The following is a 15628-nucleotide window of genomic DNA, read 5'->3' as shown; positions in this document are numbered from 1 at the left end:
CCTTTCCCGGCTGTCCCGGCGGCGGCGGCGGGCGCCAATGAGGCGGCGCGTCCCGGCGGCAGCTCCAGTGGGCGGGCGCGGGGGGCGGGCCGCGGGCCGGGGGGCGGTGGCAGCACGCTCGGTTGTGAGTGAGTGTGTGTGAGTGAGTGCCATGGCCGGAGCCCGCTGAGAGTGACAATAGGAGCGAACCGGAGCGCGACCCCGACGCCCACCGGGACCCCTCCTGTCACCTGAGCCAGCCGCCGGCGGAAGAGGCCTTCCCTCCCCTCGCAGCACCGCCGCGCCACCCGCCCGGCCTGCCCCCCGCGGCCGCCCGCACCGCGCCCGCCGCTCCCCCTCGGCTCGGCCCGCACTCGGCTCCCCCCGCGTCCCCCCCCCCCCCACCTCCTCAGGGCCCCTCCGCAGGGCTCCGCCGGGAATGTGAGTGCGGCAGCAGCCATCGCAGGCAAGGGGCCGCGCCGAGTGCATGGGACTGAGCGGAGCCCGAGCAGCCGCCCGCTCCTGAACCCGCCGCCAACGCCGCCCTGCGCTGGGGAGGCCGCCAACGCCGCCGAGGCCTACAGGCTCCTGCGCCGCCGCCGCGGCACGGACCGAGCCCGGCGCGTATCACACTCGGGCCGCCGCCGCCAGGCATCGGCCGCGCTCCGCCAAGCCCGGCTCAGGCCGTCGCCGCCTCCCTCCCGTCTCCGGCTTCTCTACCAGGAGGGTCAAGGTAACTCCATCCCTCCCTCCGTCGCTCGGCGGGGGAGCGGCGAGGCGGCGGCGGTGCGGGGAGGAGGCGCGGGCGGGCCGAGGCGGGCGGGGGGGGCCGGGCGGCGGTGAGGGGCTGCGGGGAGGACATGTTCCAGCTGCGGTGCTCCGCGGCTCCCTTCTGGAAATGACAGCCGAGAGCAGCAGGCGGGAGGCAGCTAATTACATCTCAGCTTCCCCGGGCGGGGAGCGAGCCGCTGGCTCCTTCCCCGGTGAGATCCGTCGGTATTTTCACGTCCACTCGCCACCCCCCCACTCCCGGGAACCAGCAGATCTGATGTGCGTGGCTTCGTATTTACCAAAATACGGAATAAAACCAGATCCCCTGCTGAAAGAAACGAGAAGCCGTGGCTTGCATTTGCAGCGTTCCCCCTCGCACACAATAAATAACCTCTTGCTTCCTCCCCCCCCCCCCCGCCCCGTGATAGTGTATTCGGGGGAGCGAATGTTCATTTGGAGAGATGAAAAAAAGATCAGTGTTTACTGTAAGGTTGTTAGGCTGGATGTAGTCTTGTTGAATTAGAATTAGATTTTAATAATTTATAAAGCAGGTTAGGGAAACTGTTACTAAATTTACAGCACAGAAGTGTCGGTAAAGCTTCTTGCTGACACAATGATCCTGCAGTTTAAGTGATCTACTTTAGTCCCTGTCCATTATTTTTTTTTTAATTTTATTTTTTTTTTGCTCATTTGAGAGAGCGTGCAAATGTTTCTGCAGAAATGGTTACACTTTAATGATGCACGTGATGAGGAGGGGATTCTTTTTGATGAGATGAAAATAGGGCCAGCCTATTCAGGTTTTACAAATGTGTTTTTGCCTGTATTTGCAGAATTTGGTTTATGTAACAGGTAACTTTATGTTTGTATGTTTTTGGTGGACTGTTGAAATCTTAGAAGTGGGTTGCTAAACTACAGGCCATTCTATTTCAGTTTATCTGACTTTTTTATTTATTAATCTTGGCTGGGGCCTGAATGCTCTGGTGATGCATTTTTTTTCCTTCCCCCAGATGATAAACAACCCAGTTTAAGGTGCAGGTTCATGTTGCTTAGAGTATATTATATTTAGAAAGCATAAGTTGGTAGTGAAAGAATACCTCAGGAGAAATCAAAAGGATGGAATAAGATTTTTTCATTATTGTAATGCCAGCTGCACAGTGCAGCTTCTGGATGCTGCACATGCTCTCTCTTGAAGAAGCTATGGAGTTTATAGTTCCATTTTTGATAGATTTAGGGCATATATATGTAATTTTGTATTAAACAGTTCTTATCTTTTGGAACTTGTTTACACTGTTGCAATAAGGCATACTTTCTAAAGCTTGTCTTACAAAAGACAAACCCAAATAATAGCTGTTTTAATGGATTTAATAATTCATGAAGCAGATGAGTAACCAAATATTTTAATAAAACAAGTAGTCAAAAGTCTTGTGTATATTGTGGAATCAACTTCTTTTAGCATACCGGTCGCTTTGGTAATCGAAGTCAACAGACATTGAGGATGAGTAATGCTTTCCAAGGACATGTTCTAAGACCCTGATCCTGCAAATGCTTATGCCAATGCTTAACTCTGCATGAGCGTGTGGCCTTCCTGAATCAACAGAGCTGCTCTTGTTGCTGATCATGTTATTAATGCAGATACTTCTGTTGATTTCCGTAGAGGTGCACACGCTGGTGAAGTTAACTGTACACAGAGCTGCCCAAAATACGTAGGCCTAAATTCCTCTTATCTTGTTTCCCTGAAGTATTACTCATGTATTTCACTAAGATGTGATGGGCCTTTAACAGACAGGACAAGGCCGGTAAATACAATCGCTGGATGGATTAATTTACTGTTTAACTGTTTCCTTTTGGTATTTCTTAGTAGTATGGAGTCAGCTACAGGAGTATTACGATGGCAAGTGTTATAGGAAGAAGCAATGCCTGTTTCTTAGACCAGCTGATAGAGTTGGGAAACAAACAAACTTTGGCTTGCAGAAACCTTTTTTGGCTCTCTGCCTCTTCCCTGCAAACCTTGTCTGGCTTATGCCCTTAGAACATTTATGGCTGCCACACTGCTATTCTTACAGAAATGCCAGAATGTGGAATAACTATATGTAAGGAGAATCACAAGAAAATAACTGAGTATTTCTAAAATGGAGAATAAAGAAGTAATAGGTAAACTTTGTCAGTTTTAGTGAAATCATGATGCATAGCAATACTTTTTTGCTTTACTTTCTTATATTTCTGTAAAATATTTTATGTAGATGTGACAAATAAACTGAATTTTTCTCCGTCCTCTTTTCTTTGTCCTATGCATATTGATGACTTTAATGCCAAAAAACACACTTGCAGCTTTTTGCATACCCATTCTTTAGCATGCATGGTGCCTTGCAGGATGACTTGAAATTACTTTGTCCCAAAGAACATATAGTTTAAGGCTACAATCCTGTGTCAAGTGTATGTACAGGTGTATGAAGTTCTATTGAAGTAATGATGCCGGCATTAGGTCTGAATTTTTCTTGTTGCAGGATTTTTGGCAAATGGGATACACAGATAAAAAAGTGACCAAGAAGAACTATTACACTGTTCCATTAAGTTTATTCCATACAATTTGTACATATGTTGGTGGTTTAGCTCTATTAACAGCCTGTCTGGCTGAGGTGTCAGCAGGAGAGTGGTGCTGAAAGAGGAAGATATTTGGAAAATTCAGATTAATCTTTACACATTGCACCCATTTGGAATGCGTTTGTAACACTTGTTTTCCTTCAGTAGGGATATGTCCTCAGCACCAACTACTCCTCCATCAGTGGATAAAGTAGACGGATTTTCTCGGAAGTCCGTCAGAAAAGCCAGACAGAAGAGGTCACAAAGCTCCTCCCAGTTTAGGTCTCAGGGCAAGCCCATCGAGTTAACTCCCCTGCCTCTGCTAAAAGGTAAGATCAAGGATGATTTTTGATTAATAATACAATTTGACTCTGCAGCTGACTTCTAAACTCAAAGTATTCTATTGCCAGAAATTGGAAAGAAATTTTGCCAGCAATGAGAAATGTTTCGTGCCAGAAATATATGTGTTTAAGCTCTGCAAAATATTTTATCTGTAACTTGAGGGTGTGGTACTTGTTTGCAATACTTTTGAAAGTTTTAAATGCTGATATTAACCCGCACGGTGACTTGAATTTTCAAGGCACTCAGACTATGTGTGAGTATTTTAGTTTCTGAATCTTCAACAGTTGACCTAGATGAACAATAATTTTGGTAAGGGCAGAGAGAAACTGGCTTTTAGGGTCTTGCCTTGTAACGCGTGGATCTGCAAACCTATGACAGTGGTGCCAAATGCAGCCCATTTTGAATACCATGTGGCAAGTTATTAGTGGGGAGATGGGACCCTCTCCTGTAGCATTTGTGAATGGATAACTCCAAGCTCCTGCCTTCTCCTGGGTTTTGAAATTGAGAAGTCCCATGAGCTGCAGCCTCTCAAGAGGAGAGATGATGCCAATCAGGTCTTAGGCAAGACGCTACTGTTTTGAGAGCCTGCGTTTCCCAGCTCTGGTTGAGTTTCTGCTGGCAGATTTAACCTCTAATTTGGGAAAGAAAATTATGATCTAGCATACTACTCTGGAACAGATGCCAATATTTCTGTAATATCTTGAATGCTTCCCCTAAATCCCAGTTGTCACTGAATTTCAGTACAGATCCAGGGGCCAAAAGCACCTCGCAGAATTATGTCTGTCTGATGAGGAAGGGGGAATCGTCTTCCAGAAGGGTTTCTTTTACACTGAATTCTCCAATGGTTTCTTTGGTTTTGTGAATTTCTTTCATTGCCATTTTTCTGTTTTGTTACAAGTAGTGAAAACAAGCATGGTTGGTGCTGATAATTCTGGAAAATAGCAAGTTTAATAGATGTAATATTATGTCTGTCCCATTTTTGCTTTGTGGGCAAGTATATTTCCAACATTCCTTCCTCTACCTGTTTGACAGATTTGTTAATCAGAGTACTGAAATATGTAATAAATGTGTAATTGTACTTTAGTTTAGTTCTTAAATCTGTTTCTTCATAGGAATAGAGAAGTTGCAAAAAACATTGCACACCTTCATATATGCCTTTTAATTAAAACTAAGATTCTGGGATTAGTTCTAGTGGAGTTGTCATTAAAGGATTTGGGGCTTGTTTATGTGGGATACCTGTAAGAATGCACAAATGGCCATGCATGGTCAAGAGTAAGGTCCATCTTGCCACACTGCATCATGCCTGACAGTGACCGACTTGGAAGCATAGAGGAGAGTAGAAGAGCAGGAGGCCAGGAGTGATAATTCAGGCTAGACATAAGAAATTTTTTACACTGAGGGTGGTGAGAGCCTGGCTCAGGTTGCCCAGAGGTGGTGGATGAACCATCCCTGGAGACATCCCAGGCCAAGCTGGACGGGGCTCTGAGCAACCTGAGCTGGGTGAAGATGTCCCTGCTCATGGCAGGGGTTGGACTGGATGAGCTTTGAGGGTCTTTTCCAACCCAAGCCATTCCATGATTCTGTGCTGTACCAGAATGCTCCCCCCCTTCAGCTTGTCTCAATTTAGGGTCTGTTGTTGCCAGTGGATTTGACTTTGTAGCCCACAATGAGTATTATTTTATGAGTTTTCCCTTTTGTTTTGTTACAGTATGATAAAGAAGCAAATACTCTGTTAAAATAATGTTAAAGCTCAGTTTTATACTTCTGCAGGTCATTTTTGATGGGCAGGTTATTTCCTTTAAAAATATACTTCAGAAGGTTAATGGAGTTTGTCCTTTGGTTTAAATGGCTAGATTACTGGAAAACATTGAGATTTGTATTTGTAAAAATGAAGACATTTATGTTATAATTATTCTATTGTTTAGTCCCATTCGGGGAATAAACTAGGCTTGAGCACAGGCATAAGAAAAACCTTGCCTTTGCCTGAGGACCTGGTCTTACAGAAACACAGGCATATGCAGGTGCTTAATTTGACTACTGCAGCTTGTCCCATGGATTGAGATATAAAACTATAATAAGATAAAACAAACAGATGGGGAGCAGAGAGTGTTGGTGAGACATTTATGATTAGTGTCATAATGAGTTACAGTGGTCCAGCTTCAAATTAAGAATCTGATCCTGTGAGTTAGTTTTCCCCCTTTGACTTAATACGGATTCCCAGAGGCACAGGGATCTACCTGTGCAGATTAATTTGCAGGATTTAGGCCCAAGAATCGTTCTTAAACAGCAGTGGTGTTGGTCCCTGCTGAAGGGACATTACCAGTTAAAAATCATGCTACTGTTTGGAAATATTATTGACCTACATTAATATTTTTAACATTCAGGATTATAAAACCTGAAAGAGATGAGGGAACAATTTTCTTCTGCATTTTTCTTACTTTTATTGGCCAATTGCCTGAAAGTCCTCGTCTTTTAAACTCTTAAGTTTTCAGTTACCTTCAAACAAGTGACTAGTCCTGTTACTTCAGTCCAGTAACCATATTATTTCCAATTTTATCCTTATTGTTTGTGTCTTTCAAACAAAAACAGAGATTTCAGCAAAATAACTTTTTAAAGTCTCATAAAAATGGGATCAGTTTGGAGATCTACAGTTGTTAAGTTTATTTAAAATTTTTGTTTTGGCTAAATTTCAAATTTAATTAAACCCCTCCAGAAATATTTCAGTACAGGAAAGTTTTAGAGGACAGACCTCAGATTGAACCTTAGACTTATTTCATATTCACAGTGAAGGGGCTTTGTTGACAAATACATAGATGCTGTGCCCCCTTTGTTGTTGTTGTTGTTAATAACTATATGGCATATTGACATTTGCATACTGTCTTCTCTCAAATAGCACTTTTATGGACTTCAGTATCTTTTTGATGACACGAATCATGTATGCAGAAAACTAGATAAATGCTTAGTCCATTCTTTGCAAGTTTTTATACTATGTCTGTCATTATAATGATTTGAGCACCTTCCAGTAGTGTATTAAGTGACGTGACTACACATCTGTCACATCTTATCTGCTCTCATTCCTTTCCCCAGGGGCAGAGTCAGATCTAGTGAAATGGCTTGTTTTGGTAGTGGTTTAATGCAGGCTGTTGCCTTCTGTGAACATACATGCCTGTGTTGCAAAAACAGATAAGTCAGTGTCATTGTTGTTCATTTGGTAATAAAAATGTTTCAGGAAATAGAAGTAGAAGACACAGTATGTTTTTATGCGATGTACAAGTCTAAAGAATAACCAACCATTTAGGAAATGTAATAAGAACTGAAATTTTTAGTATTGCTTATTCCAGGAAAAAAAATAAAAGTATGGAGAAATTAAGTTTTTACTGTTGGTTGGTTTTGGCTTTTTTTTTTTAATTAACAAAAGTCTGTGTGTATCTTTTTGTAAACAAACATTTAATGTATTTAGAAAATAAGATGTGCCTTCTGAGGCACTCTTGGGCTGAGTTTAGGCTTCCAAAATCCACAAGCCAAGAAGCTGCTGTTTGCCTGCAGTGAACATTTAACTTTTATGTTAATTTAATTATATTTTTATTTATTGCATTGTGACTAAATCTAATTGGGAGTTATCTTTTTTTTTAGTATGACTAATGTCCAATATAACACTTTTAAACCAGCTTTTTTGCCTTTCTTTCAAGTGTAGAGGAATGGGATGAGCAGTGCATATGGGAGTTGTGATACAATTGTCTTGCATTTTCAATATGTGTACTCTTATGTTTCAATCTCATTTTTCAACATCTTGCTCTTGCCTGGTGTCTCCTGCAGTGCACTATGGCTTTTGATTTTGGCATATTTTTAAAGAGGCCATGGGTATCATCCAGGCTGGCAGCTCCCCCCAATAACTGGTTTGTGGCAGAGCAGTCCTGGTGAAGGGCCCTTTTCTGGGAATGAGTAGTTCTACCTCTGTGGAACCCCGACTTAAACCCAGCCCAAGTTTGTTAACCCAGTTTGTGCCATGCTTTAAATAACACTTGTTCCGTAGAGGAAGATAATAATATTGTGTGTGCATTGGGTAGGTGTATTACTTATTAGAGGCTTATTTTACTTTCATTTTGTATAGAGACTCTTTTTACGTAGAAGTATCTAGAGACAGGTTGGTAGGAGTGTGATGTTAGAGACCAATGGGTTGGAAAAAAATACATATTTTAGCACTGGACACTTGAAAACAGAGCAATTTCAGTATTACCTGTAAAAGGGGAAAGGGGAGTTCCCTTGTATTTCTGCTGGTATCTGTAATGGTAGGGGAGTGTCCAGAGGATGAAGACATACATATAGATGATAAAGCAAATCATATGCTTTATGAATACATGTTTAGCATCTTGAGAAACCGGACAGAAAACTTGCATGTAATTCACAGTATTCCTCCCATCTCCCCTCACCCTCATTAAAAATACATGTTAGGTAAAGCAAACCATCCAAAAGTAAGATTGTTAAATTTTAAATCGATGTATCGCATTTTTGTAATTTCAAGGTGTGCCTGTTTTTTTCCCCCATCATTTTCAAACATTTTCCAATGATCTCATACAATTAGTGTAGTTCACTTTCAGATTCTCTAAAACTCCTGTATATTTTGATTGAAACCAGTCCAAAGTATGATTTTTATTTTTAGATAATTTTTCTGCCTTAAAATAGGCACTCAGAACAGAAGTTCTCTGTCAACAATACCAATTGCTTTTCTACCTCAATATTATGAAATTTATTGAGCTTCTAGTACATTTATCAGATAGTTTCCATGGCATTAAAGAATTGCTGTAGTGGCAACAAAAGAGCATTGCATAGTCAGAAAGAGAAAATATCTTTTTACTTGCTATTTGCTTTTGATCATCATATTATTTCCCTGTAGTTGAGATTTCATTGTAAGCTTTTCTTATGAATGCTCTCTATAGGTCAAATGCTGAACTTCCGAAATAGTAAAAAATCCTACCAGAAAGATTTTTGACTGAGAGCTGCTAGATGTGCACATTCTTTTTCAAATACAGTCGCTTTCATTTTTTAAAAAAATATATTCTTTATCATAGAAAAGTCTGTTTTTTCCAGACTTATGTATACTGCCTTCAGAATTGTACATATGGGAAATAGTTATGATTTGAGTGGTAGAAGAAGGAAGATAGAGCTTTTATTTTCTGTTTGCTTCCTTGGGGGTTGACTCCTTGTCTTTTCTGTGCTACTCTCTATTTGTGAAATTTGGAGTGCTTTACAGATATCAAGAAACTGTTAATAATGCACCTAAGTTAAACACTTTACCCGAACATATAAACAGGATTTTAGGGTCATAGAGGTTATGACTTTTCAAAATAAAATTTTGCTGTATTTCCATCATTGGAAATAGATTCCAGGACTCCTAATTCATTGTGTGTAAGAAACCTGGAACTTGGTTTATGCTGTACATAATCAATAGTGGATCCAGCATCAACCTTGGAACTACTGCTAGGAATTTTGTGCCCATTCTGCTTGAAATAAATCAGGACATGATGGGCCATCTCTGTATAAGATTGGGGAACAGGGCCAGAACCCCCAAACGGAGAAGAACTATTTGTTTTTATTGTTTTTTCTCAAGATGTATGGGGTTCTTGTCATATGTAATTAATTCCTTCACTTTTTTCTGTGCTCTTGGCAGTTGTTTTTTGAATATATACTTTCTTTTAAATTTCTTTCAGCATCATCATCTCAAAGATTCCTGGGTGTTTCTGAAAAGTATTTTTTCAATGGTGTTTAGAAAGGGCCCTATACTGATTACATCCCGTCTTCTTGAATTTTCTCTCTCTTGTTATTGTCTTCCAAATGTGGAATGTGATTTTGTAGGGCTGTATTTGTATGGAATGGGCACGTGTAGAAATACTGACTTGCAGTTCAGGTGAAAGGAAAAGAAAACCTCCTTATCTCAACAGTGTGTTAGTGAAACTGGAGTTGGAGAGAAACGCCGTCAGCTTAGCCCTGAGCTTCTAATGTTTCTTTTGTCTTTTATTTCTAAGTCTTTTTAGGTCTGGTGATTTTCCTGTAGCCACTCTGGTGGCATTTTCTTGTTTGTTGTGTTTTGTTTTGTTCTGTTTTTTAACCTGAAGCCTTTGGTATAAATTGTTTTACTCCCTGAATTTCTCAATCGATCTTCTGGAAGTGTTAAGTGGTGATTATTCCCACCTCCTCCTTTTCTTTTTGTTTGTTTTATTTTTAAAGTGAAGTAACTTGTAATCACTGTAAAACATATTTCTGTACTCTTCACAAGATTGAGTCTAAAATCTTGATAATTTTCTACAGGAATGTTTAGACTTTACCATCATCAGAAACTTTTGTTTTCAGTCTGTATTTGTACAGTATGTCTCTGTGATATGTTTCCCAATATTATTTATTTCTCTAATAATATTAGAATTTTCTTTTCTGTGTCCAAGTGTAACCCTAGGGGTCTGTAATAGAACCTCCTGTTTCTGTAATAAGTACCTCCTTTATATTCCTTTCCTGAAGTACCTTTGACAAATATAAATTCTGATTTAGCCACGCCGTTATTTCTGTACAGCACACATGATTATTGAAGTATAGTCCTGCCTTTATAATTGATTACAATATGGAACTTTGCTCTTGTGAATGTGCATTTTCTATATCTCTGGAATTATGTGTGTACTTACAAAATGCGTGTTTGCGTATATTAAGTGTTTATAATATATATCTGTGTATATAAATAAGTTGTATATTTAATGTCATATAGAAATTTCAGGTCTTGAGTTTATTTGATTTTCTGTTTTGTTTTTAAAATGCAATACGTACAGTGGGATACCTGTACTGTTCATCGGTGAAGGTTTATAGTAAGGAAGCAGTCCCTTCGCGTTCATCCGTTCCAAGCTACTGCCTCCCTGAAAAAAGCATTTTCATTTATGGTTTCTGGGGAGTGGGAGGAGGACACAAAACTATTTTTAGGGTCAGGGTAACTTCCTTTCACCTACGTTTTTTTCATTCAAGTTATTACTGTTTCTTTGGCTCAATCAGGCAAAAGTCGAGAAGACTCACTGAGTTCAGGGACTTTTGATAGGGTTGGGCTTTTATGGGTTAGTGGTGTGACCGTGTAATCTTGCTAGCTGTCTTAATTCATAAATATCAACAAATGGGCACACGTTATTTATCAAAGATGAAAAAAAATACTGCAGTCATCTTATTTTAGTTTGAAACCTTGCTGGTTGTTTGTGTCAGTCTTCTTTGCAGGTGCAGTTCCTTAAGGTTTTTTTCTGGTGGCAAATCTTCGAGAAGTTCCCGTGCATCCGATGCCATGCACAGCATCGCATTTGTGCTGAGACAGGTCTGGGGGGCCACAGTGTAAACCACGTTATGAAAAACATTTTGCCTCCTCTGAATTTCAGTGATGTGCTTGATCCTTGTGTTCTCTGAAACAGTTAATTCAGCAGAACTGAACTGGTCGTCAAGTGTTACGTAGGGTTGGTAGCTTCTGTGTGTGTGGTTTTCTGCTTAAAAAAAAAAAGCAAAGGAAAATTGCTGCAGCTACAGCCTGAGGATCTTCATCAAGCATTTTCGAAAGATAAGGCACCTGTCCAAAGAACTGGTATAAAATGCTTTTGTGCCCTCAGTTATTGCACTTGATTGAAAAAATTGTCTGTTTTGAGCAAAGTCTTCAAGTCAAGCTATGGTTTTTATCAGGAGTAATAATGATTTACTATAATGGAAGGTTTCTCACCAGAAGGCCTTTCTAATCAATAGTAACATGTGTCTAACTTCAAAAATGTATCTATTCTTAAATATATGTCATATAACAATGTATGGCGAGAGTTCAGAGGAGGGTGATGAGGCTGGTGAGGGGCCTGGAGCACAAGTCTGATGAGGAGCAGCTGAGGGAACTGGAGGGTTCAGCCTGGAGAACATGAGGCTGAGGGGGAGACCTTATCACTGTCTGCAACTACCCAAAAGGAGGTTGGAGCATGGAAGGTGTTGGTCACTTTTAAGTAGCAAGTGATAGGACAGGAGGAAATGGCCTCAAGTTGTGCCAGGGAAGGGTCAGATTGGGTATGAGGAAAAATTTCTTCATGGAAAGGGTTGTCAGACATTGGAAAAGGCTGCCCAGGGCAGTGGTGGAGTCACCATCCCTGAAGGGGTTTAAAAGACGTTTAGATGAGACTCTTAGGGATGTGGTTTAGTGCCAGTTAGGTTGTGATTGGACTCAATGACCTTTAGAGTCTCTTCCAACTGAAGTGATTCTATGATTTTTTGATCTCCTGTAGAAAATATGTCTGATATTTACTCTGTTATATTAAGTTGTATGGCTTGAAAACAAGTATGTAATAGAAAAAAATTATTTTAATATGCTTTAACATCTTATGATGTTTTTATTAATAAACTTCTATATAAAAATCATTATTTAGCATTTATGCTCTTTATTAATGTTACAATTATTTTTTTCCTTTCTGCTCTGCATGATAGGTTCTTAACTGTGGTAGTTTTCCTTGCATGTAAAGTAGATGGTCCTTTCCCCAGCATGTGCAAGAGTCTACGGCAGAGAAGGGACAGAGTATAACAGGGTTGATGTACCTGGTTAACTGGTCAGAAGGTAAGAGAGAGAAAGGGATCCTTTCTGGATGGCTTCCTAAAAGAAGAAATAGAATATCAGATTGCTGTAGAGTCTGTTGAACATCACTGGACATATTGCTAGGTCGTGTGTAACAGTAGCTTCTTGTGTTCCCTGATCTGATGAGCTTGTTCTGATAACATCATGTTGGACTTCAGAACCAAACAAGTTATGAGAGAGGTGGAGGCAAGCAGTTTGGTGTTTTGATTATAAAACTTTGTGCATAACTAGGGTTTTTGGAAGATTTTTAAGAATTTAAAAGGTGTATCTGCTGCAAAACATCAATCACAGACTTTAACTTCCTTACTTGATGGATATTTTGCAGAAGCTAAAGTAAGTTATCAGTGGTATCTCAGGGATGAGGAATAGAAGTATGTGTATCTACTGGTAAAAGTATTAATTTTAGGGCTTGGCTACCCAGTTGGAGATAGAGCTGAAGTACTTAGATACAATAATTTTTATTCAGAAAAGTCTGATACCTTCGTGAATAAGGTAAAGCTGAAATTGTAGGTTGTCTGGAGAGGTGCTTTACTGTCAAATTTTGATTAAAACAATGAAATAAATTTAACTTGCATAATGATCCATTTTGTGATTTTCAGAGTGGATAGGGGCTAGGTATATAAATGTGGTTTGTGTAATGGGAGGGAAGCGTTCCTCTAGGTATTCTGTTATCATAAGGTTAAGAAGATCTGTCATTAGAATTGTTTTTTTTAATGGATTTCTAACTCTTTTGAAGAGGACTAGAAAAAAACGTTTAGTGTCATTAAGGTAACTGTGGTTTGTGTTGGGTTTAGTCTGTCGTTTGCTGTGGGACTCCTGAAAGATTTTCGGGATACATTGTGTGAAATACCTTAGTTTTTTCACCACAATTGTGATCTCTTCCTGATCTGAGTAGACCCTTTGTTTGGGATTTCTGTGCCTCTGTGCAGTGTCTTGATTTTGATTTAATTATCCCAGCTTTCTTGGCTTCTTTTTTTTTGTGTGCTTGTAACAAACTTGGATTTTCAAGTTTTAAAGTGCAGGTGGCAGTAAATTTGTCTGTTGCTTTCAAGGTTTTGAATATGTTGTCATATGGATTATGTTGTAGACTACTGCAAATTAAACTTCTCATATTATGAATTGATATTTGGGATAGTCAGAAACTGAGGAAAGGATTATTCCAGACTTTAGAGGAATTAAATATTCTGATTTTCTTTTTATGTTACCCAGTAAGATGTAATGTGAATGCATGAACTTCCATTAGTTTTCTTTGCAAGCTTAGCTTGTGTGCTCTGCACTTTCACATTCCAACAGCAGGGCATAGATGTTACATGCAGAGTTTTTAAATGAGAAAGTATCTAGCAAGTGTTTTCTGACTTAAGTTACAACTGAGACAGTACTTGAATCGCTGTAGAGAACGTAATTTATTTGTTGAATATTGTCAGTGTTACCAAGGGAGAGTAAATTTGGCAGCTTGTTATCGTTGATATTTCCAAACAACATTTTTGGGATAGATTTTAAAGAAGTTGAGGTGGTATTGAGTTACTAGTCATCTTTGTTCTCCTTCACTGTCCATTTATTCCACCCAGCCCATAACTCTCATTTCTTCTTCTTTGCTTGTTCTTTATCACTGCCTTCCTTAGTCACACTTTCTGCTTCTTCCTGGAACCTCTGATGGATACAATTCACTTATTTTTCCACAAGAGGGTGATAAAACTCACTCACACATGTGAAAACAAGCACTCCAGGTGGAGTGGGTTGCAGAGGTTATTGAAAATCTTGCTATAATAAAATTGGCTATATTGATAAAGAAAGACATCGTCTGTTCATCTTAAGCTCCATCAGTGTGTGACTGTGGTTGTTTGTCTTCACTTCTGGAGACAAGACTGGACCTGTCAGGATGGAGATCCACCCTGGGAAGAGCTTGCCAGCTCCGTCCTGCCTCTTGCAGGAGTCGAACTTTAATGCAAGACACTTTTCCTTTTCTGGTATTCATGCCATAATTTTCTTTGTCCTTTCTCCTCTGTGCACTCTCTTGATTGTTTTAATTTTTTGTTTTCTTTTTTCTCCCTCTTGCTTATCATTAGAAGCAGCAGAACCTCCTTCCCCACCAATGGTGAGAAACTGCAGTGGCTGAAATTTCTAATCGTCTTTAAAAAGTGTGAAAAGAGTGAAAAGGCAATGCAAAGAGGAAGAAAGTAGCCACCCCTGTGATTTGCCTCTAATAGAGCATCTTAGTGGAAATCTGTATCTACTTTTGGTAAAAGCTAGACTAACAGGTATTTGACTTAAGATCAAAAGTCACTTGTTTTTAGGACTAGAAAGGATGATGGAGAGAAGTGGTTATTAGTCCTTCTGAGAAGAATAGCTCCAGAATTATCTGGATGAGTGATGGAGATTGTGGTTAAAGTTCTGGTACCTGGCTTGGGCCCTTGGAAAAGCGGTGAGATTGTCACAGGGTAGGTTGGATGGCAAATGTACGGGAGGAGACCTCTTAGGTTTGTGGGAGGGCTGGGATGCAGGGCTTTGTAGATATACATTGAGGAAAAGACAGCACATGGTTGTTAGCCTATATTTTGGATACCATAAACTCAGAAAAAAGTCCGTTGCTGTAAACTGCTTTCGAATATCATCTGAGCTGCCAGATGAAATCTTGTTAGCCACAAGTAAAAAGAACTGCAGTGAGTTTTTTAGTATTAGAGAAATGAGCAAATGGGATCTATACTGTGGGTTCGGCGTAAGCTGAGCGGTGAAAAGGCTCCTGGAAAAACTCTAGACACTTCATTGTGATGAGTGAAAAGGAGTTCTGGCAAGGAAGGAGAAAGGAACAAAATGCTTGAGGTTATGTTTACACCATCCTTTCATTAACTGTGAGATTTCAGGTCATGGAGTGAAATTTCAGGAAAAAAAGCCCTTAACAAATAAATGCCCAAAATCTTAAATTAAGTAGACGCAGCCTGTTAAGAAAAAGACAGCCACAGTCAGTGATCTCAATATTTTGTCTCCTTGTAATAGGAGGAAATTCCAAAGTCAGGAGAAGTGTGTTGAATTTCCCAGGACAAGTCTGTTCATCTTCCTGTTCTTTAAGTGTCCCGTTGTCTCTAAACTACCATGATGCGCACAGTCAAGTTCAGCAAACAGCATTTGGAGCACCTTGCTTCTTGGGCAAGAGGGGCCAAGTTTAAGGTTTGGTTCAGGTATCTCTAAATCTCAGGTGGGACAGATGCTACCAACTATCAAGAAGAGACTGGACAACACACTCAGACACACGGTGTGAACTGTGGGGTTGTCCTGTGCAGGGACAGGAGTTGAACTCGATGATCCTTGTTGGGTCCCTTCCAACTCAGGACATCTATGATTCTA

At 40.2% G+C, this 15628-nt stretch overlaps 1 protein-coding gene across 2 annotated transcripts in view; it reads left to right on the top strand.

Moving 5' to 3' along the window:
* The first annotated feature begins 80 nt into the window (after positions 1-80).
* PPP2R5E (protein phosphatase 2 regulatory subunit B'epsilon) overlaps positions 81-15628 on the top strand; it is a 76859-nt gene continuing 61311 nt past the window's right edge. Inside the window, exons 1-2 of one of the 2 annotated variants that reach the window (XM_080344786.1) lie at positions 81-712; positions 3499-3659. In XM_080344786.1, the coding sequence (XP_080200912.1) occupies positions 3503-3659 (157 nt within the window). In that variant the 5' untranslated portion in view covers positions 81-712; positions 3499-3502. Of the gene's footprint in view, positions 713-3495; positions 3660-15628 lie in introns of both variants that reach the window. The other variant, XM_080344785.1, reaches the window with a different exon arrangement.

The sequence above is a fragment of the Nesoenas mayeri genome, assembly GCF_963082525.1.
Source record: "Nesoenas mayeri genome assembly, chromosome: 5".
NCBI classification, from domain to species: Eukaryota; Metazoa; Chordata; class Aves; order Columbiformes; family Columbidae; genus Nesoenas; species Nesoenas mayeri.
Note: the sequence above shows the minus strand (reverse complement) of the source record. Positions and strands in the feature narration are given on the sequence as shown.